This window comes from Ambystoma mexicanum, chromosome 11, assembly GCF_040938575.1.
Source record: "Ambystoma mexicanum isolate Mex_15411 chromosome 11, UKY_AmexF1_1, whole genome shotgun sequence".
Classification (NCBI taxonomy): Eukaryota; Metazoa; Chordata; class Amphibia; order Caudata; family Ambystomatidae; genus Ambystoma; species Ambystoma mexicanum.
In genome coordinates this window covers 882,683,927-882,707,049 of record NC_090934.1, presented here as the reverse complement: position 1 = coordinate 882,707,049, position 23,123 = coordinate 882,683,927, and the positions used below count along the sequence as shown (strand labels likewise).

The 23,123-nt window shown below is 46.9% G+C and overlaps 1 protein-coding gene across 2 annotated transcripts in view; it reads left to right on the top strand.

The window, feature by feature from the left end:
- Positions 1 to 23,123, top strand: part of LSP1 (lymphocyte specific protein 1) — a 393,235-nt gene that overhangs the window by 232,061 nt on the left and 138,051 nt on the right. For both annotated transcript variants that reach the window (XM_069623945.1, XM_069623946.1), the window contains exon 3: positions 13,712 to 13,883. In XM_069623945.1, coding sequence (XP_069480046.1) covers positions 13,712 to 13,883 — 172 coding nt within the window. The remainder of the gene's footprint in view (positions 1 to 13,711; positions 13,884 to 23,123) is intronic.

The window sequence follows — 23,123 nt, the reverse complement described above, 5'->3', positions numbered from 1 at the left end:
AAAAGGATAAGGGAGGTTGCAGCCTGTCAAAGCTAACCCTTGGCGATTCCACAAATTATTCTTTTAAGTTCACTAGTTGGCTGGCAGAGGTAGATCCCACTTTGCGTATTTGCCACACAGAATAAGTAGGCCAATAATAAGGGAGGGATGCTGCTCTAATGCGCCAGCCAGTTGGTTAAAAATTGTGTAAGGTTTTGTTGGCGGGTCAAAGTGCAAATGATTTTCTGACAAAGTTCTTGTTCCAGTGATATACAAGTTTTAATTCAAAAGATATTTCATACTTCCATATGTGAAAAAGCCGATAGTTCCAAAGAGTAGTTTTATTATTTTTTTCAATTCACTCTGGTTTCCAAACAAGTTTTGATCTCTCAGTGTGCGTTTCCCCATTTTAGATCCAATGGTTCATCAGGAGAGATAGGTTTGAAAGAGATTTTTTTTTTTTTTTTTTTTTTTTTAAAACAATCAACTAAATTATATTGAGTAAACGTCTTGTGTTTTTTCTTTCTGGGACATTACATAATTCACTAATATATTAACAAATATCTGAAATTCTCATCATCTTGAAATACACATTATCCAAGTCATGATTCTATATGATAATTGTACTGTATTCATTAAGGTATTCCCAAGGAGGGAGCCTACAGAGGAAAGTGAGCGACCCCCTGCCCTCTGTTTAGCAAAACGCTTTACACACAAACAGTTGGTGCCAGAGGAGCGAAGTGGTCTAGGGGGAGAGTATTTAGTGAGATAAAGTTGAAGATAGTGTGGTTCCCGGGCCCACACAGCATTGTGGATGATGCAGAGGATTTGAATTTAATTCGTGCAGCAACCGGGAGCCAGTGAAGACTTTAGTGCAGGAGAGATGCAGTCCCTAGGCTTAGGGCCAAGGATAAGTCTTGCTGCCTTATTTTGGATAAGCTGGAGGGGTTGCAGAGTGGAAGAAGGAATATTCAGGAGGAGGCCGTTAAAATAGTCAAGTCTAGAGAGAACCAGGGCTTTAGTCACTGAAGGAAAGTGAGAAAAGGTAAAAATCCTTTAAGACGGAGGAGCCGATAGTTGGACTTCTTGGCAATGTCCGGAGTGTGAGGGAGGAAGGAGAGAGGAGAGTCGAAGAGGACTCGAAGGTTTCTGGCTTCAGTTGAAGGCGCAGAGGGAGAGCTGTTAGGCAAGATTGTATGTAGTAACCCTGTGGGACACTACACCAGCTTTGTCCTCTTGGCAATAGGGAACCCAACCTTGGTATTGCTCTGTACTACACAAGTTGGTAGAATGACTGAGCAGCCAGACTTATCTCAAGAGAGGTCAATGTGAGCTGTAGAGGTGCAACATAGAGGTTCACAGTGACAAGTATTCAAATAACACTTAGACTCCAGGTTTCTTATTAAAATAAGTATTTATTAATTTAACAGTCAGTTTTAAAATAAGCCTTCAGAAAGGGCAATATGCAACAATAAAATACACTCCTTCAATTTCAGTTAAGTAGATACCCTTTTGGGATGTCACACACACTTCCTACACCCCGAGGTGATTTCAATTGCTAGGATAATGTGGACATAGCTATATCACTTTAACACTTAATCCAATACTGGAGTTATGGAAAAGGGAAAACGTTTGGGAAGGAAACAAAGGGTAACAAGTCCTCTGAACAGGTAAGTACTTTACAATCCCCCAGTGAAGTATAGGTTAAACCTTTCCCAGCTATGCAAGTAAATTATGTATGACTTTTTGGAGGGACGGATAAAGTCAAAGTCAGGAGGGTAAGAGAGTAGGCAGGGAGCCAAGACGGCCAATGTGAATTGAACAAAGTCTAGGGGAGCTGAGGCACTTCTTGAAGATAGCAGAACGGTTTTGCACAATGTTATATATAGAGTTTGTAGAAAAGAATCACTGTTGGGGCCACAAGCTGGGAGGCTTGTGAAAAGCAAAAGGTGCAAGCAACTCTGCATAGGGCAGCAAATGCAAGTCTCCAGTGAGAGCAAAAACAAAGAGGTGATGGCTGGAAGGTTTAGAATGAACCTTAACCACTGTCAATGCTCTGGGCAACCCTCCAGACCACGGTTCTTCGCCTGCCAAGCCATTACAGGAGGGGAAAGACCATATGCAAATCAGGCTTGGCCCCACCCCAAAAGGGGCAGTCCAGCCCGAACTGCTAGTCCACATCCCTTCTGCACCAGACCACAAGCATCCCCAAACATGTTTCGCCCTTGTTGGGGCTCAGTGAGGAGTAGCTTGGGTCATCCGAAACCTTGCACCCATCACTTTTGTGGTCACAGTTTGTCTCACCATGTGAGAGAGGGTATGCCCAGACGCGGGTCCCTTGCTCGCTGCGCCATAGGGAACCAAGCTGCACCTCACTGAGGCGGTCCAACAAGGCCGAAACATGTCTGGGGTTGCTTGTGTTTCTGTGCAGAGGGGACCTGGCCTAGCAGTTCAGGCTGTGCTGCTACCATTGGTGGCGGCAGCTGACTGATTTGCATATGGCTGGACCCCTTTTGCAATGGCGCAGACGGGCTAAAAAACAGTGGTGTGGAAGGTTGCCCAGAGCAATGCCAGTGGTTCAGATTCATTCGAAACCTTCCACCCATCACTTTTGTGGTTCCGGTGAGAGCAAGCAAGCTACACACAAGAGGTAAGTACCCAGAGTTAGACAGTACCTTATGTCTGAAGAAAGAAGCCCAGCTGGCTTCTGTTTCTGTTGCAGGCCTGCAGTTCCTGTGTTACTGGCCCTCAGTCGTGGGGACAAGAGGGAGGACGACTTGGGACTCCTGCACTGTTATTTGAAGTTTGGCTGCAGCAGTGGACAGCTATTGGCAAATAGCACCACCGTGATTCTTGGACACTTTGTGGGCTCCCCTTGCTGCTCTGGTCCAGCACTCTGTTGAGGTGGCTCAGATTTGGGTCACCCTGCTTCGGGAGGGTTCTCAGGATCTTCCTGGAGCTCCGGTCTGTCTAAAGACGATACACTTGTTTCTTGTGTTCCTGTCCCCTGGCACTCTGTTCCAGCAGCAGCGAAGTAGTACAGCCAGCAGGGAGGGGGTGGGGGGGGGGTTCCAGTCAAGTTTGTCTTGGGGTCAGTTGGTCCCACCAACTCAAGGGAATAAGTCGTCCGTTCCGGGCTTCGCTAGTCGATAAGATATTTGGGGCTTCAGCACTGCAGCAGGGCTTCACCGGGCAAACCAACGGTCCAGGAGGGTGCAGCAAGCTTTTCCAGTTTTTTCTTTTGTTCTTCGTCCAGCGGTCGACTCTGCCTTCCTTGCAAAAGACCTCGCCTTTTACGCAGGTTTCTCCCATTCATTCGCAGCCTAACTGTCACTCACACAGCACAGCGGCTGTCCTCGAAGGACAGCCAGCCAATCACCTTTGGGTGCATTCCTGTAACCAAGGAGACTAAGCACAGGGAGTTTCGGGAACCTCCCTCGCTTCCTGGCCTGCCAGTCACGCTGGAGCCAGAGGCGTCCTTCACTCGTGAATCCCACCAAAGAAAGCCCTCACCTCCCTGTGCAGCAGCTTCTAAACTTCCACAAATTACCCATTCCATATTCTTCCGTTAGTCTGCATTAAATGTGACCCAAATGGTTTGGTTATGCCCATGTTGTATGGTGATTTCTTCATTTTCTTTCCTTCTTGCTCTCGGCTTGTGTTTTGACCCTTCGCTCCCTGGATCCAGCTCTCCCCAGATGTACCTGTATGCACCTGTCCCCCAGATCCCCTGCCTTCTTTTGTCCCGCCCCCCTCTTTTCAACCCCCCCCCCATTGCCTGAGGGTTCACCACAGTTAGTCAAGAATTGATGTAGTCACACTGTGTGAGACTATACAACACTTGTCTGCTTGGTATTAGGTAACCTACCTTTTGGTATAGGTCTACTTCACAAGTTGGTAGTGTGACTGAGCAGCCAGGCCCATCTCAAGAGGGGTAAACGTGAGCTGTAACTATTACATTTGTAAATACAAGTAACGAAGTAACACACCCAAGGTTTCAGTTACAAATAGTTATTTATCAATTTTTAAATAAGCGTTCTTTAAAAAAAGGCAATTCATCTAACAATACAAATATGCTTTAAAAATACGTTTCAAAATCAAACAAGTTAGTGGATACTCTTTAGATATGCTTTTTACCCAATTCCTACATCCCGAGGGGACTTCATTCACAATGATAGTAATGGCATTTACATATACTTATACTGCAGAAACGTTTTAAGGAAGGAAAAGGTTAAACAGGTTCTCAGTATATGTGAGGACACTTTAGAATCTGCCAATGAAATCTAGACAAGCCTTTCCCAGCAATGACAGTCTAAAATAGTGGTCTTCAAACTTTTTTGGCCTGGGCCCCCCCTCCCAAATGTGCCAGATTAACTTTTGCGTGCCGTCACCGCACCCTACTCCCAGTACAGACCCTGGGCTCTCCCCACCCTGCTCCCACCACCATCCCAGTGCTCACGCCCATTCTGCTCCCACCACAGTCCCAGAACAAAATCATACACATATTTAAATAAAATAATACATCACCATAAATGTACCTTCTGCAGGGGCCTGTGCGTGGTTGCTGAAATGCCCCGCTCCAGGTTGCTCTGCCTGTGTGTCCGAGGAGGCGCAGGAGCACCCCCTCGCACATACATACAGTGCCCCAGCCAGCAATTCCAATGAGCTATGCAAGGCTGGCGAAGCAAAACACCCCTAGCGTTGCAGGGCTCAGTGATCATGTGCGGCTGGGGAACTGAACTGTCAAAGGCAAATAGTGTTTCCCTTTGACAGTTCAGCCAGCCCAGGAGCACTCCCTCAGCTGGAAAAAGCAGCTGAGGGAGTGATCAGTGTTTCACTGGGCTGGCTCCTTGGCTCCTCCATAATGGGTGAGGGGGCCAGTGGGTGGACGCCCCCTCACCCATTATTGATGAGCCGCCAGGCTTGGACCAGCCTATAGGGCAGAAGAGCGATGACCTTACCAAAAATGCAAAATGCTAGCGTAGGCCAGTCAAAATGGGCCACTTTTTTGGCCAATGTGGGCCAGTTTGAGAAGTTACTTCACTATGCAGCTAGTAGTTTTGACCATTGTTGCTGAATAAATATTCTTTAAATATCACAACGGGTTTACATTTGAACAAAAAAACACCCCCTTGGGTACTACTCAAACAGTCTGTGACTAAAGGGCTGAATATCCATTTGCAACTGCTGGCCACTTTTTCATTGCTGCATAAGGCAGTTTTATGGTCCAGTCTGATCATGTGGGCTGCCCCTGCCCATTTCTTCCAATCTAGAAGAAGAAAAATATATATTTGTATATTTCATGCTGTGCTCTCACGCCCCCGCCTGGTCTGCGGGGGCGCAGCCCACAGTTTGAAGACCTCTGGTCTAAAACAAGTTACCACCTATGAGGGAAAAACAATATCAAAGTCAATGGGTCAGAAGAGTCTGCAGGGAGCCAGGACAGCCAAAATTAATTTGAAACAGTCTATGGAGCTGAGGCACTTCTTAGAATCAAAGTTTTGCACAAAGTTAGAGCGTTTCTAGAAAAAAAAAGAAAAAAAGTAAAGAAAAACAAAATAAAATCACTTGTAGTGCCACAAGCTGTCAAGCCTGTGAAAATAAAAGTTGGTATCAATTCTACAGGTAAGCCAATGCAATTCCCAACTGGGAAGAGCACAGATAAAAGACATTGAGGTAAGTACCCCAAGTCCAAACAGTACCTTTGGTTTGAAGAAGATGGGTCCAGCTGGATTCTGACCTGTTTCAGCGTTGCAGACCCTGGATTCCTGAGCCTCAGTCATTTGGACAGGAGGGAGGATGTCTGGAGGGCTCCTGCGGCGGTACTTGGTCATTGGCAGCTATGGGCTCTTTGCGGTTTCAGCGCTTGGTAAACAGCACAGTCGCGGATCTCGGATACCGGTTGGGCTTCCTTCACTCCTTGGGTCCTGCACTCTGGTGAGGGGACTCGAGTTGGTCGTCCTACTTCTGGAGGGTCCTTGGAAGACTCCTGGAACTTCTAGCTGGATTTTATATGTTGCACTCAACTACAGATTTCTCTATCCGTGGCACTCGTGCAGCAACAAAGTAGTACAGCCAATCGGGGAAGGTGGTCCAGTGGAGTTCGACTCTGGGTTAGTTGGCCACACTAACAAGGGAAGAAGTTGTCCCTTATGGAGCTTCTCTGTCGAATTGAATCAGCACAGCAGCAGGACTTCACTAGGCAATTCAAAGGTCCAGAAGTATGCAGCAAGCTTCATTCACAGTTTCTCGTCAGGTGTTTTTCCCAGTGGTCGACTCTGCTCTAGTCCCAAAACCCTCGCATTTTAAGCAGTTTCTTCCATTCATGCACAGCTTAGGCTGTCAATCACACAGCATGGTCGCTGTCCTGAAAGGACAGCCAGCCAGCCAATCACGACTGCATTCAGGCATTCCTTGGGACAAACGACAGGGGACTTTTGAGAAACTCCCTCACATCCTGCCTTTCCAGACACACTGGAGCCAGAGGCAGGCTTCAGGGCTGAAGCCCGCCAAAGGCAAAGCGAACAAAGGGCTCAAACCTGGCTCAACGCACAGAGTAAAATTCAAGAAAGACCCCACAAACAGAAAATGGCGAAAAAAAGAAGACGGGCCATTTTAACAAAATGGTCACCAATAGGATGCTGTACTGCAGCTGAGGATTCAGCCTGCGGCAGAAAAGCACAATGGTAGGAAAATTAAACCACTACCACCAGCCATTTAAAGTAGTGAGGGTAACATACAGGTGTAGGCAACCCAACCTTTGGTATAAGCTTGTACTACACAATTTTGGTAGCCAGGCTTATCTCAAGAGGGGAAATGTGAGCTGTAGTGGAGTTACACAAATCAGTTACAGGTATTCAAATGAACTCTTACACTCAAAGTTTCTTCATAAACAATTATTCATTTATCAGTCAGTTATAAAGCCTTCTTCAGAAGGGAGCAATAGAATAGTAACACACAAATACACTTCAATACTGTACACTCTGAGTTTCTAAATCAGTAAAGACCCTTTTGGGATGGCCCACAGACACAACCTACACCCACAGGTGACTTCAATAACAAGGGTGCTGGGGACATTAATATCTTACTGTTGGCATTTAGAATACTCTAAAAGTTGGTAAAAGACAAAAAGGTTATTAGAACAACAAGAGATCACAAATATTCTTAAGCAGGCAAGTACTTTTAGATTTTTTTTTAGAAGAGTCATTCAGTTCAATAGACTAAGCCAAAGTCAATGGGCAAAGGCCTTGTATAGGAAGAAGCACTTCTGGTAAGTAAATGGAAAAGTTTTTGCACAAGTTCTTAGGAGTCTTTGATAAAAAGAAGAATCAAATGTAGGGCCACAAGCGGATTAGACTTATGAGCAGAAGTGGCAAGCACTCTACAGTAAGAGGTAAGTTCTCTCAGACTTTTTCTTCAAGTACCTTTAAAGATGAAGAAATGATGCAGCAGATGACTTATGTTCCTGTGCAGCTCTGCAGGCCTCACTGTTCCTGGGCCTCAGTCGCGGGAACGCGAGGGAGGATGTCGGGGAACTCATGCAATGCACTGGGACGGTGAAAACTCGCAACCGGCAAACTTCACTTTCAGTGGCTGTTCAGTGTTTCAGCTCCTCGCGTCTACCGCAAATAGCAACACTGCAGTTCCTGGCTGTTGGGATGGACTTTCCTTGCATCTGGGGTCCTGCACTCTTGGTCAGTCCTGCTTTGTGGGAGTCCGGACGACCTTCCAAAAGCTCTAGGCCAGTTTAAAAGCAACGCACACATTCTGGTGTTCCTCTGCCTGGCTATACGGTTTTCAGCAGCAACTCTGTCGAAATTCAACCAGCTCCGAGATGGATGTCCAGGTGGCTTACTTTGGAGTCGATTGGTCCCACCAACTCAAGGGGAAAAGTCATCCTAGCATGGGCTTCTCTGTTGATGCGAACTTGGCGTTTCGGCACTGCAGCAGGGCTTCACCGGGCAAACCAACGGTCCAGGAGTTGCAGCCGGCATCTTCTTCAAGTTCTTCTTCGGTTCCTTCGTCCAATGGTCGACTCTGCCTTCCAAGCCAAAGGACTCGCCTTTTATTCAGTTCTCTTCCATTCATTCCAGCCTAGCTCTCAGTCACCCAGCAGGGTGACTGACCTTGCCGGACAGTCAGCCAGCCAGCCAGCCAGCCAATCACCACAGAGTGTATTTGGGTCTCCTAGGAGACTAAGCACAGGGAGTTACGGGCACCTCCCTCACTTCCTGCCTACCCCAGACACTCTGGAGCCAGAGGCGGGTTTCACTCCTGAACCCTGCCAAAAACAAAATGAACAAAGAGACCAAACCTATTTTGGCACGCAGAGAAAATCTCAAGAAGGACCTTACCACAAAGAAATGCTGAAAAATAAGACTTGGCACCATTTTGACAAAGATGGCTCCCGTGTATGCTTTACTGTAGCTGCAAACGCAGTCCGTGGTAAAGTTACACTTTGGTAGTTCAAACGAAACCACTGCCACCAGCCATTCATTGAGGAAAGGGTAACATAAAATGTTACATGAGAAATTAGACAAAGGGGATACTAAGTAACCCCTCCAGCACTCTATTGTAAGATAGGGTGTGCCGGGTCTAGAAAGTTACAATGGTAAGTTACAATGGTAAGTAAAGTCAATTTCACTTTACTGCTCTTGTAAACAGTAGTTTATCCAAGAGAAGGTATTTACACCTTTGGGAAAGACTTCCCTGTGCCACTACACTGAAGGTGCTGTGACACACAATGTAAAAGATGATGCCTATGGAGTTTGTCAGACTCCACAACCAAAAGAAACAGTGTTCAAAATCACAATAAAAAAAGGTCACACTCTCTCCAAGTTAAAAAAAATCAAGTCCTCAAAATCCAGCAAAGTTGCTGGGGGTCTCTAAGGTGGAGGGAATTAGCACATTCTTGAGAATTCTCCCCAACATGCCCCCACAGGAGAATGAGTGAACCTCTGTTATCCTTTGTCTTGTATAGCACACAGCCTATTTTCACTGTTTCTTCGAATTTCAGGTTCTGCAGGAAGTGGGATATGGAGCTAATTTAGGAGCAGGATCAGATTGCTTTGTAGCAATGGTGATGTGTGCAAATAGGAGAAGATAGGGCTCTCTGTGGTGTATAAGTTATTTATTTTGAGAGTTGTCTGAAGCAGTAGATAATGTGCACTCCAGGTTGGTAACGTAAATGGTCTGCGATTGTGGCGTCTGTCGGAGTTGTGTTTGAGGAGTGTGGAGGATCGAGTTAGTGCACCTGTGGTGAGCTAGTGTACTATTTAGGAAAGTGTGATGGTGGACACATGCCTTCTGTTGGTGTGCATTCCATTGTACAGCCTGTGTTGTTTCTGTGGGAGTGTGTACAGATATGTGTTGGTTAGGGTGGGATATCCAATGACTTTTAGGTGTTTGCCGTTACCATATCTTGCACAACAGACCACCTAATAACTGAGGACATGCTTTTTCACTTTGGCAACCTCAAAGTTGGTCACATTTATGTGCTTACATCAATGCCTTGTTGTGCCATATGTATGGGAAAACGGTATAATGTAGATAGATTTGGACCATTAATAGCACTGACAAAGCTAACCAGGTACCACAGCATCAGACAAACAATAGAACAGAGGAGAAACTCACAGGGGAGCCAGTGACCAGAGGTCTGATGGACTAGATGAGCCAAGAACCAGAGGACAGCATCCTGCCAAGGACCAGAAGGGTAGCCAGAGGAGAATGACTCCCCCAGCACGACAGACCAAAGGAGCACTCACAAGGACAAAGCTGCCCGTTGTGCCTGTCTCATGCATGATACCATGAGCCAGTACTAGATTTTCACTTGCATACCCATCATGGGAAGAACAAAAATGGCACTCCAGCATTTAATGTGGAAATGCCCAAACTGGCCCACATTGCCACACAGCTCATGGGGCTCCCTGGCCACAATACAAAGGAGACCAGGACCAGCGAGGTCACAGACTCAAGAAGCCAAGGACCAAAGGAGAGCAACTCACTGAGGACCAGTTGGGCGATGGACTAGAGATGCCAATGATAGACAGTGCTACAGTCTCGAATGACACTGGGAGGTTAAAGAGAAGTAGGCAAGTGGCTTTCTTTGAGGAAGTATACATTGGCACGTGTAAAAGTTATAATATAAGAATTTGCCCAATTAAGCGTCATTCCATAATTTCATATTCGGGACTAACGCTAGCACAGTATCAAGTCGAGTAGGATTCATACTATTAAACCATACAAACTACTAAAACAAGTGCTGCACCTACAATACTCCACTGTGATTTAGTTCAAACATTTCACTAAGGGGAAGTGTGTGCATTATGTTGATTATCAACTTATGTATACTTGAATAGCTTTCATATGAAGCCTGTGCATGTAATTCGCGTTGCATTTATTCACAGTGCCAAATGTAAAGTTCCTTGCTAGCCACTGGCACTTTCTCAGCCCGGCAACATGATTACACCCTGTGGATAAAGTTTTCATTGACGGGATTCTCACTTTAAAGCAGTTCAATAAATAAAATAAAATTGAACGCACATTTTTGGATTAATTTGTAAAGGCCCCGTCTATGGAAAACCAAAGGTAACGCAGTTTTCAGTGAGACAAAACTGGTACAAAAAAGGCTTTCTTGGGCAAATCATAGCTATATGTGTTTAGCCAAAAGAACGTCCTTAGCTCAGGCTCCAAAACTTGGGCAATGCTGACCCCATCTAGAACAATCCCACATAACTATATCATAACCTATAACAAAAAAATGACAAATTTCATTAAAAAGGAATCAAATGAAAAGAAGCATGTAGACCTTTTCCTAAAACCAATCTGTATATTACAAAGAAAAAGGAATCTATGTAGGAGGAAAAATAGTGTTTTCGAAAATAAGGGGGGGGGGGTGTAAAATGGAGGTTCAAAAACGGGGAAAGAGGGTGTTTTCAAAAAAACGTGGACAAGCATGGATACAACATTAGACTGAGTGCCACCACCGAGGGGGGGGGGGGGGGGTACTCTGTCCCCATGGCGGAAGTGGCTTGATGACTGTGTGCAGCGTCCAAAAATCCTAGGGGGCACGCAGGACCCCCATTAACTCTTTCACCAAAACCCCTACATTAGTGTTGTTAGATTTTCAATTAGGTGGTGCAGTAATTGCTGCCTTTAAACCAAAACTATGGGCATAGGAAGCGAAAACAGGAGAAAGATGGGATGAGAGGAGGGACATGAAGCCTGTGGAAGTTTGCCCTTCACCCCCCCCCCCTCCCCCCTCCCCCTTCACCCTAATTGACCACCCATGGCAATGTGAGACCGTATACACAACTCCCCATCTCCTTGAGCTAGCTACGTGCTTTTAAGGGGGTGCCAGTGTTATTGCTAGTTTTCTATAAGGTAACGGCTCAAGTCTTAAACAAGTGTGCCATCACCTTGGACTGCATTCCTGTTAAAAACAATTATCGGCATAGCCAAACGTTTTGGCTTTTGTATAGGAATTGCCACAATATGCCCAGGTACCAACACCGTTTGCCAGCTGATGCAGTCTTATTCCCAGTGAGTATCTTTATGACGGTGCCTAAAATGCCTACAAAAAAAACAAAATGTTTGCATTTTCCAATGCTTTGAATGACCTCGTTTAATGCTGACAGAGAAGCCCAGCCACCGCCTCCCACACCCCCTCTTTTGTTCCGAATCCATAGCCCCTCATCTGCTCCCCACCCCCCCCTTCCCTCATGTCTCAGGAATGCGGGAGCGTGCTCTGGGAGCCAGCGAGGCGGGATGGTCCTTCGGAGCCGGGCCTGGTGCCATGTCTGACTTTGTGTGGGGGACGTCCAGGCCTGCTGAGAGTGGACAACAAGCGCGTTTCATTGCGGGGCAATCCAGCTGTGCCTGGACAGTGGTCTTGGTCAAGACATCCAGCTGTCCCCGGAAAGTGGGGTAGGGTCACTTTACCGTACATAATTCACATGGCAAAACTAAAACAGTGGGTTTCCCAGCCTTCATAATTTTCTAGAGACGCCTATCTTGCGGTTGTATTGCACCAATTTCCTTCGTACTTAAATAACATCTTCAGGCGGCCCTCTCTGCTACCATGAAAAATACTCTAATCTACAGTCTCAAAAGTAAAATGACCGGATAGTACAGACCCCCGACCGTAATTTCAATTGTCTAGTGTTCATCCTTGTTCTGTAGCAGGGGTCTAAACCGTGTTTTTGGCGTCCCTGCAAGAGACGGGTTTTGACCGCCACACAGAATGCACGTCTTGTTGGCCTGCCTACTCAGACATTGTCCTGGGTGGGGCACTGGGGATTAGAATTGTATCTAGGGCTCAAGTCGAGGGTACACGCGGGGGACAGAGTCCACCCACTTTTTTCAGAGGGTGGACTCAGTCCCCCCCAGCTAAATGAGAAGCATTGATCGTCTTCTTTGAATTTATGAATTAAAGACCACAAAGGCATCAAAAACCACAGTCGTCTGGTTTGCAGCAGGCCAGACACTTCACCCCTAAACTATATAACTTGATGAAAATTAACAAACAACTAAAGGTGAAATGTCCGTTTCGGTACTGCAAGCTCCAGGGAAAACATTTGTATTGGTTCTTGGAAAACATGCACACCTTTTAACATTTTCAAAAACACTATTAGAAGAAAATTTCCGCTCTTGCGTTTGTGTGCATTTTGATTTTATGAAAAGGCAAATGCCATTCGTACTGTGCAGTTTGAGTGGTTATTCAAAGGCAATTTAATGAAATGTGCATATTTCACCTTGATATGCTAATTTCTGGCAACGTCACATCGCCCGTTTGTTGATGAGTCCCCTCGCTTAAATATTTAGGACTTGACCCCTGACTGTATCCGTTAGCCTTTCTCTGCTGCGGTGTACTGGCGTGATGGAAGGGATTTCCCCAAGTTTAGCGCATGTGAAAGAACAGATAAACGTGGGCAGTCGCAGCCATTTGCTCTGCCCCAGCCCGACTGGCCTTTCTAAGACTCGGAGCTGTGACAGCAAATCGCTATTTCCACACGCGCGGTGCCACGAATTAAATAAATATGCCCCGCCCCCTGCGGCCTTTCTGATTCACTAGCTTGTGGGAACATGCGTGATTTTACAATCCTCCAATTCCCGCCTGCGGACGGGATATGTTCCCTCCCATACCTGAGGTACCCTGAGCTGCCCCGGTCTCCTGCTGTGACGCGCAGGTGATGGCTGTTTTTTTGGGACATTAGCCCGATCTCGTTGGCCTGCAGCCAGCCATGAAGTAACCGGATGCTGAGTAACGTTCTGGGCTTTAGACAGCCTCCTCCTACCGCACTTCCCTTGTGTCTGGATCACTTCCCAACTCTTTCCACTTTTGCTCGTACTCACGGCATCATTGTTGTAGCGTAGAGCTCTACTGCTCGGGTAGACGCAAGCGCCTCCACGCACATCTGGCTCCGGGTCCTCTGATTGGTTCACGTGTAGCATCAAGGGTGTGGGGACGCCGCTCGGTGCCGGTTCCCATTCGGTCCTTTGCCTCGAGGAAGGAATTGCCGCGAGAAATAGGTCCGCGTTACCATCCGCTGTTGACTTTTTGGAAACAGTTGTGCGCAGGGGTCGTTATGAATGATTGTTGGCCCTAGAGGGCGAGTAAAGGTCGGGGGAGGGCAGTACGCGTGCGTGCTATTCAGTCTCTGATCCATTGGCCATGCCCGCCCAATGCTTACCGCGCCCCATTCATGCATGTTTCTTTTTTCTCCCATCCTAGGTGTGACTTCAAGCCGCTAGGTTCCTCAGAGCTGGAGGAGGACGAGGGCTTCAGCGATTGGTCCCTGAAGCTGGAACAGCGGAAGCAGCGAAGCGCGGCCCAGGAAGCTGCAGGAGTTTCTACAATGAGTGGTCGACTGGAGGACGCCCCCCATGGGGGCCAAGATCAGCAGGTAAGTGTGTGCCCAGCTGCAGAAACTGGGCTTTGCAGGGGTGGGATGGGAACTAGATGTTCACCATCCTGAGGACAAGCCCACCCCATCTGAGTAGCATTTGTGGTATCTTCCCCTAGAAAATGTGCAACCAAATTGAACCTAATAGTGGATTTTAAGTCTTTTTTTTCCCTCCTATTTAGGGATTCAAAAATAGTTCATCTGAATAAAATAAATAAGGAAACCAGAAGCCTTATAACAAATTCTTTACTTCAAAGGTGTGTGTGTGTGTGTGTGTGTGTGTGTGTGTGGGGGGGGGGGGATGAGGCGAGATGGAGGGAAGGGGGAGCAGTGCATGCGAGAGGGGGGGGAAAGAGTAGATGAAATCAGGATGCCCACACAAAGGGGCCACCAGGAAATCTCGAGTTGCCTGTAGTCCACACACCCCGGAGTGAACGCACTCCTCACAAGATGGAGGACCAAAGTATACAGGAAGCTAGAGAGACTTCAGGTGGGAGGGAGATCTGGTTCCCCATGGAGGGCCGTAACAGAGTCTAAAAAGGCAGATGGGAGTGCCCTAGGTTGAACCACAGAGGGGATAGGAGTTGAAGGAGAGAGTGGCGAGCGAAGTCAAAAGCACAGGGACCAGGTAGATCAAGAGCACAGGGAAAATGTCCCACCCACACCCTCCCCCGAAGGGGCCGAGGAAAGAAGTGGCAGGTGCACACCAGTATAGGGTAAAACGGGTGCAGAAATCATCCGGTACACTAGGTGGGGGAGGAGCAGGCACTGCCTCTAGATAGCCCTGCAGATAACCCTTAACCTTGCTCAGAATAAGGAGGGAGACCCTCCATCCGCAAAAAGCAAAATACGTGACACTAGCAGGGATGCGTATCACAGGCGGCTACAGTTTAGGAGGTAAGATGGGGGGCCACCACTAACTAAACCCCACTAAAAATCTCTTCCCCTGCTCACACCTCTCAAATTCTAAAACATAACGCAACCATACCTATACTGCACCACAAACCGCGTACACTTCACTGCACCGGAACAACGAAACAAACCACACATAGCCTTGCACAACAGCAACCGACCAAATAAAATCACACTGGAGTAACTTTGCTGAAAATGTTGGGAGGGACATGACATCTGAAGAAAAGGTGCCCCAGTCAAATGAATGGGGACAAAACGGTGTGCCATGAAAGTTGGGGGGGACAAACACCCCTGTTCCCCCCCCCCCTAAAAATTACGCCCATGACCACACCCACGCTCAGCGAACTGTGTGAATCGAACTGAAGCTGCCAACAGCACATCACAGCTCTCTTGAGCCTTTTCCCGCTGAGGCCTCTTGCTTTTCAGATGTGCCAGGGGACCGCTCCGGTGGTGATAGTGCGTGGTATACATATCCTTTAACATAACACTCATTAAAAATTCTCATTTCTTCAATTCCCCCTCTTTCTTTTTGCTTCTGTAGCTCTAAATCCTTCAGCCTCTCCTCATTCCTTTTTCTGCACTCACATCTTTTACTAATCTCCCTCCATTGCTTTACTCAAAGCCAAATATGATACTAATAACCAGTTACTCACTGTAGTGACTTTTTTTCTCCAGTACTAAAGCCCCATTCCTACAGACTTTGCTACTTTCTGTCTGCTCAGCCCAATCGTGAAGGGTAACCAAAGGGACTGCTCAATTAGTGGGAAGACTCTGGGGCGTCCTGCCGCATACATTCATAGGGACTTACTCCAGTTCCTGTAAGTCTTTTCTAATTTCTAAACCAGTTCTGAGGTTTTCCAGGGCAGTCAATCGTCTGCCCTTGGCCAGACTTTGCCACTCTCACCCATATCTTTTCCTTTTCCTCTTCACTCGATTACCTCTTATTCTGTATTCCGTTCTGCCCGTAAGAATCATATTCATTATTGTTTGTTGATATTATTCACATTTTATTGTACCTTAAGTGATTTTGTACAGCACTTTGGTGTAAAGCTCTTAATAAATTCCAAATAAAAAAAAAAAGGCATGCTGCATTTCATATATCTTTCTTAGCAAGGACATTGAGTGGGGTTAATGGTTGAGGGTAAATCGGAACGACTAGGAAGTAGGCCTCCAAGAGTCACTATGTGGTGTAACTTGTACTTCTACGTCCAAGACCAGTGCACAGATTCCCCCTCCCCCAAAACCCTCCAAACAAAGTGCTACTGTGGTACCCACCATAGCGTAATGTCAGATTTCATGTTGTAGGAGGAAAATGGGGTTCCTCTCTTGGTGGTGCCAAACAGCTGCTTGTAATTGCCTTATCGTAGCACTGGCCCGGTCTACGCCCAGTCCGCTTTCCTTCAGGCCAAGGAAAATGTATAGCATTGCTAAACTAAGTAGTGAGGTAATGTACATAATGGCCAGTCGGCTATGCAAACATATGTTTTAACCTGGCTTGTCCAAACTGGTCTTTGGAAAAGCTGTGGGCTCCACCGCACTTTACCTTGAGTGGTATGGACAAAGCTTGGGCCCTTGAGGTAAGGCAGGCTACATAAAGCAGCATGGCTTTGTAGCGTGGTAGGATGTCCCTGCTGGCAGTACTGCAATATTTAGGCTTCCAGTTCACTGTAGTCTGTTCATTGCGTGGCAATTAACCATGCATACCATTTTCAGCAATACACATACAATAATTTAGATAACTTATAACAGATGTATCGATTAATCATGTGTCCCCACCCAACATATGTCAGAAATACAGAAGCACTACTGTATGGAATTTTTGATTGACGTTTCCCTGTCAAGAAGAAACCATTACCGGTAACACAGACGTACCGACAGCACAAATTAGTGCATTGTTGCGTACCCCGGTGTGAGGATGCATGAGTGCGGTGCACATTTTCAGTGTGTGTGGTGGAATATTCCCGTTGCTATCAATCAATGTGTGACTGCGTGCATTGTTTTGCACACAGGTGTAGTACTCCATGGCATTAAGGTGTCCTGGAATCGCTGTGGGCATTTTGGTATCATCCGACGTTTGGTGAGAGTGCCCTATTTCATTTTGCATTTGCATGCCCACACTACGCACAGAGTGGGTACACTTCAGAGGAGTAATCGCTTTGATCTTCTAGCGCTCCTGGCTACAGGGGGCAAGCCTATGGCCACCAGAGGTCTTGAGGTCTCCTTGCCATGGACATTGCGTCCATATGTTGCAAAGAGAGGAAGGACTTTCTATGACTGAAATGAAAGTTAAGAGCCATTAGTGTTGCGCAAGGTTATTTTTATTCGACAAAATGGGTACTTGGAAAGAATGGTCATAAAAATGTCTTGATAAACCTAAGTCTGTTAAGATCTTCATAAAAGATGAACAACAAGAGGCGTTGTTCCAAAGAATCCCAGTGAAAAACAGTCAGATTTGCCAAAGCTATACTTTAAGTATGATGTCATTAAGCCATAGGCACAAAGGCCTTGTGAACCCATGCAGAAAGAGCAATTTTAAAGTAGTAAAGTAGATTTGGGGGTGGGGGGGATAGAATCAGTGGAGACATTGAAATATTTTTGAAAAGTCTTGAAGCAACAATTCACCCAGTGCTGTGGTGGCCAGGTATGAAACAAAAGGCAATACATTCTCAAGGCTTAAAGGGTCCCATCTTCTTTTCTGCTTCCATTGGCTTCTGTATTAACACCTCGTGGAACACTTAGTTGCTGGGAGAACCTTCAGGTTCTCCTAAGACCGGCACAAAGATCCAGCTGTAAAGCCCCCTGGAGCAAAACTGATGATTTCTAGAACCGGGGTCACGTGTGACGATATGGGTGTTCTGCACCTTCCTGCCAGTGTTTGGCATCAAATCTGTGCCAACACAGATGGGTGTGAGAGCCATAATTGGTTCAGCCCTAAGAAAGGCACAAGGAGCTTGCGCAGTGTCGATTTTCTTTGCAGTCGTGAATCGCCTCTGGGATGAATGAAATTGGTAGAAACACTTGCACAAACTTGTGATCTCAATTCAAAATAAATGGGCCTACCTCGGAAAGAGAATCCTTTCCTTTCACGTGTATAATGCCAACAGACTAAACATAAGCGTTGTCCCTGGAAGGTAGGGGGCTGAATTACAGATAACCGAAAGGTTGCCAAAGAGACAGCATTGTTGTGAAAGCGCACATCATGAGGGCCATGAGTCAGACTGCAGCTGAGTCGCTGACGTTAAGGGGCATATGACATAGGCCAACCTCCCCATACACTGTTTCAAAGGGATGCCTGATCTAACAAGTATTGTGGGAGGCTGTCCAATTCATATTTCTGTATTGTTTCAGACACTCCATGTCTCTGACTCCTACAGATATGTGCAGCACCCACTTAAAAAGGTTATAAATGCATGTTGCTGTTAGACATTGCACTGCCATGATTAGTGTAGATGAAAACTTTTCTGACTCGGATCAAGGGATGGTAAGCCGCTGGCATCCAGAAGTTTTCTTTACCTCAGCCACATTGATAAAGGTGTTTCTGTTCAGAGAAGGGTTCTGTCATCCTCCAAGCTGATTGGCGGTTTCTTCCGCGTTGGCGGGTCCGTCGCGCAAGGCAATACCACTAGTTCTGACATGTTTCATCAATACGTGCTGTACGGGTCTACTTGTTGCCCAAGATGGCGGCCGCTGGGAGGTACTAATTCATTCCTCTCCCAGCTACCGTTGCGTTGCAACCCCCGAAATTTGGCTTCCGCTTCTCTTTGGGTCAAACGCTAGTTTTCCACTTTCTCCGCTTGCGCTTAGCCGCTCTCTGACCCTCTGGTCTGCGCTCTTTGCGTTCCGCTTACCCTCCTCTTTCTTTAGCTGTCGGTCCCTCTCTTCTTCCGGCTGCTATCCTGCTCGCCCAGCATTTTCTGCGGCTAGTCCTTCTTCCTGCTTTCCTCCTTCCGCCTCCTTTCTCTTCTTTTCCCCTCCTCTGCTCCTTGCAGACTCTCGTTGTTTCCCTGTTTCTCCGCCCCTCCTTGCGGAGATTCAGTTACGAGGAACTTTGTCCGGATCCTCTAAGGACTTCCCCGGCCGGCTCCATTCAGCTGTTACTTGGTATCCGACTTCCCAGGAACACTTCATCGCAGCATAAGGGTTTTTTCTGCCTCCTCAGCTTTTTCCCTTAACGGCCTGATCACGGGAACGAAGCCTCAGGACTGCTGGTTTTTAGAGCATTCACTGTGGCTCCCTCTCGTGACAGGCACACTTCATCTAAAAAGGAGAGAGATTATCTGGCACGTCGCCACCTCAGTCCAGAAGATTTGGAAACCTGCGACACAGGTGAGGAGGAAGAAGGTCTAGAAGAATCATCAGAACAGGTCAGGTTCGGAGCGTGCCCTCTTAGTGATCCCAAGGACCCTCACCCACTGTGAGGGTGTAGAAGGAGACCGACCAGGGGGGGTCGTTGTTGGGGCTGCAACATTTAATTTTTTTAAAGAAAAAACAATCTCTCCCTACTTCTAAGGGCTTGCCCTGCCTTAACCTAGGAAAACTTTAGAGGCCGGTCAGGATGTCCATCCAAAAATATGTTCTGTCTTTTGGCAGAAACCTAGCAATCTAACCCTAACGATTAAACCAAAAGTCCATAACAAAAGTAAAGTGTGTTCACCAGGAGAATGATTTCCTTCTTCTGGTGTCTTACTTCAGTTTTATCATGATAATAATTCTTTGAGTACCTTCAAACAAGGCCAGGAGAAGGACTCCCTTCCCTTCCCCTGTTTTACTTAGTTCTCTATGATGATCCCTCAGCACTTTGACAGAAAATTTGTATCAGTCCCTTCAACTGTTTCCAGGAAGTAGATAAGCTCACAGCCTTAGTTGGCTTCCCTTTAACGTCTCTTTCCCATGCTCCTCTGTATCTTTGTAAACATTTTGCCAGTCTACTTCAGCAGTGGTATTGACTAGCCCACTGTGAGGAGGGAGATGACTCCCGATGCACTCTAGACCTACTTTTCCTTCTCTCGTTCCCCACCCAGACTTTCTGTCTTTCCCGTTACCTGCTTTGCAGGAATACTTCACTGGTTCTTCACAATGCTGCAGGTCTTTCTTCTTGCCGTCCGCTTCTTCTCACTGTTCTCTTGCGCAGCTCCGTGGCCGGTTACTGCTGATGTCGCAGCGTTGTTCCAGGACCATCCCGGCCACCCGCTATGGGTCATGCCACCACCATGGTGCTTCTCTGACCTCAGCGTGTGTGCTCCTTTCCAACCTGTTGGACGTGTGTTACTTGCATCCATTGGCTCGCCTCTTCCCTCTCGAGGACCTGATCTGCTTCTGCTCAAATGCCCAGTTTGACCTTCCTGTGCTGCACTCAGACTCTCGTCTTCTGTGATGGATTTCCCTGAGTCCTTTCTTGCGTGTTGCTTTATTTTGTTGACTCTGCCCTCGCGCAACGGCAACACCATCTTTAAGAGTTTCTTGTTCATGCCTTATGCCGCCTGAGTTCAACCACGTCACAGTACGACGATTCACATGTCGGTGTAGTAATCTGGTTTATGTGTTTCCTAGGGGAGGAGAAGTGTAGTAATCTGGCTTACAGAGTAGCTGTCTGTAGCAGTGTGTGTGAGGTCATCTGCTTGTGGAATGTTTGGGTGGAAGTGTTCTGCTGGGTGACGGTTGGTCAGAGAGAGAGAAAGCTGTGAGCAGAGAAGATGGGTGTGGGGATGAGCCTGGTGTTTCCCTTGTGATCTTGAGTCCCCTACCATCCCCGTGTCTTGTGGAGGAGTACAGGACAAGGACAATAAAGAGACTAAGAACCTACCTGAAGTACCAGAGGTCTTCATTGTTGCAGTCGTCAACTGGGGACCCTGCAGGAGCAAACCCCTCTACCCGACCTGGAAAAAGAGCGGTGATGTAACCTTAGCTAGGTGGACCGACAGGTCCCACAGAAAAGCAGAGACTGCAAAGGTGGGAACCGGAGCAGTGCCTGACCCCCTGTGAAGGTAAAGGGGGGCACGAGAGGCACAGTGGGGAAACAAAGGGAACCGCTGATGGGGGAAGCATCTGGGAATGCTTCCTAGTCCCAGTGATGTGCATAAGACCATTGGATACCAGAGAGGGGTCTGGAACTCTGAACTAGAAACCGAATACATCAGCAGAGGGAGAAGGAAAATGACTGAGCACCAGAGAAGGGTCTGGGACCCTGACAATATTTGGGACTTGGTTGAGAACCAGTCAAAGCAGCAGAGTGTTGCAGAAGTTGAAAGCAGACCAAGAGAAGGGTGGCATTTGTCCGGTCCTGAACAGGGTCGGATTGGCCCCTCTGCCTTTCGCCCCGTGGACGGTCTGAAATCGTCCCTGGGGAGTGGGGGCCGGTTTCTGGCCACACTTGGGCCAGTTTGGAAAAATAAATTGAAAAAAATATATATTTTTTTCCTTCCAAAAAGCCTTTCATCCTCCTTAGGTCGATAAATGAGTACCAACACAGGTTGGGTGATATTGTATGCATATTTGTTCTATAAAAAAGAGCTTAAGTATAAATGCTATACAATAACCTATTATCATTTGGCCATGGACATCTGCTTGCATTCACAGTAATTTGGTAATATGGGCCTATACACAGAGATTGATACATATGTTGATCCATTCTTGTATGAAATATGTATCACTTTACAGTGATATCGTAGCCATATTGTTCGTAGTGTACTTAGGAACAATGCCATTTGATGCCACTTCCTGTTTTGTCAAGGGGTGAAAGGTCATGTTTCATCACTTCCCGGGATGTCACTTTGGGGTGGGGTCAAATTATCACGTCCGGTGATGTCATCAGAGGTCAGAGGTCAAAGGTCATGAGGCAAGGGGTGGGCCACTTTTTTTTTGGGTGAACAGGCCTATTTCTTGTCCCAGTCCGACCCTGGGCCTGAACTGAGTCTTGAACCAGAGATGCGCCCCCTGGACTTGTGTTGATCTTTGCCAAAAGCATACCAAGATAAGGGAGGCATTCTCTTGGTCGTGAACTGAGAGTAGAGATGAAGAAGCTAGGGGAAGCGAGTTATTGCCCCTGACATTGTTGTGAAGTATACCAAATAGTACCATGGGAATGGAGTCATTTGCCCAAATTCTATTGAAGAGTACAAGGTGCCACACCAGTGGGAGGGAGCTATTTTCTCTGAGATAACGTTGTGCAAGGACTGGGTGAAACTCGCAGGCCACGGATAAGGGGTCATTTCCCCTGGTTACTTTGATTTGAAAGAACTGTCTTTTGAACATTATGATATGATCGTTTATTTATATAGCGCCTATACACAATGTGTTTCAAAAGCACTTCAAGGCAAGGAAGGGAACAAGGGAAAATACAACGACATTCTTACAGGCCATGAACAGTATATCATACTCGGCCTGACGACATTTCAGATAGTGCAAGTGTTAAGACGTAGATAAGGAAGGGAGGGGGAGAGTGGGAAGGAAATGGCGACTACCGTACTAGGCCTGACGACATTTCTGGTAGAGCCGGCGGAAAACATTCCCCAAGGAGATGGGAGCCATTCTCGTTAAAGAAGGTTCTTTTTGTTAGTTTACCTTTTATTGCATAGTATAAGTAGGTTTTGACACAGGATGGTGGAATTTTCATTGATTGACGTTCTGGCAGACCCTTCTAGTATGAGGTTTGAGGCAGGGAAACCCCTCTTAGAAGTTGGGGATAGTAAGGACCAAATTTCACACAGAAATAAGCCTATAACAAAAACCATGCCACTTTGTATCGGCTTCCTTCTTCGACACCCTCAAGTTGGTTGCTTATCCACATAACCATTCCAGGTGCTTCTCGTGTTCTTCCTCGTCCCAGTATACTTCACATTTGGAACTGTCACTGTCTAACAATAGCACATGGTCTCACTATCAATAGTGGATGAAAAGAGTGGCAATGAGGGAGGAGTTTTTGTGCTGTAGTGGTGGTGGTGTGGATTCCAGGTGGATGTCCTCATCCCCAAGAGGGGAGTCCCTCCATATGAGGTCCTCCCGCATATTACTACCCCTAGAGGGACTATTTGGTAGCCGCCTCACCTCCCTATCCTCGTAGGAAAGGGTTCCCCCCTGGTGAGGGGTGACAAGACCTGGTGAATTATTACACCACGGGACATAATGATGTTGCCAACATCTGGGTCCTAAAGGCGAACGGAAACCCCTAGTAGATTGTTGGACTACTTACACCACAGAGGTCTCCAGTTCCTTGTTCGGAAATCTGCATAGATTGTGGGTAAGTCTCCAACTTCCCCAGCTGCGACCATAGAAAATATGTCCTCCTTGAGACAGGCATATTGGAGGCCAGATGGGGTGAGGGACCTTGTG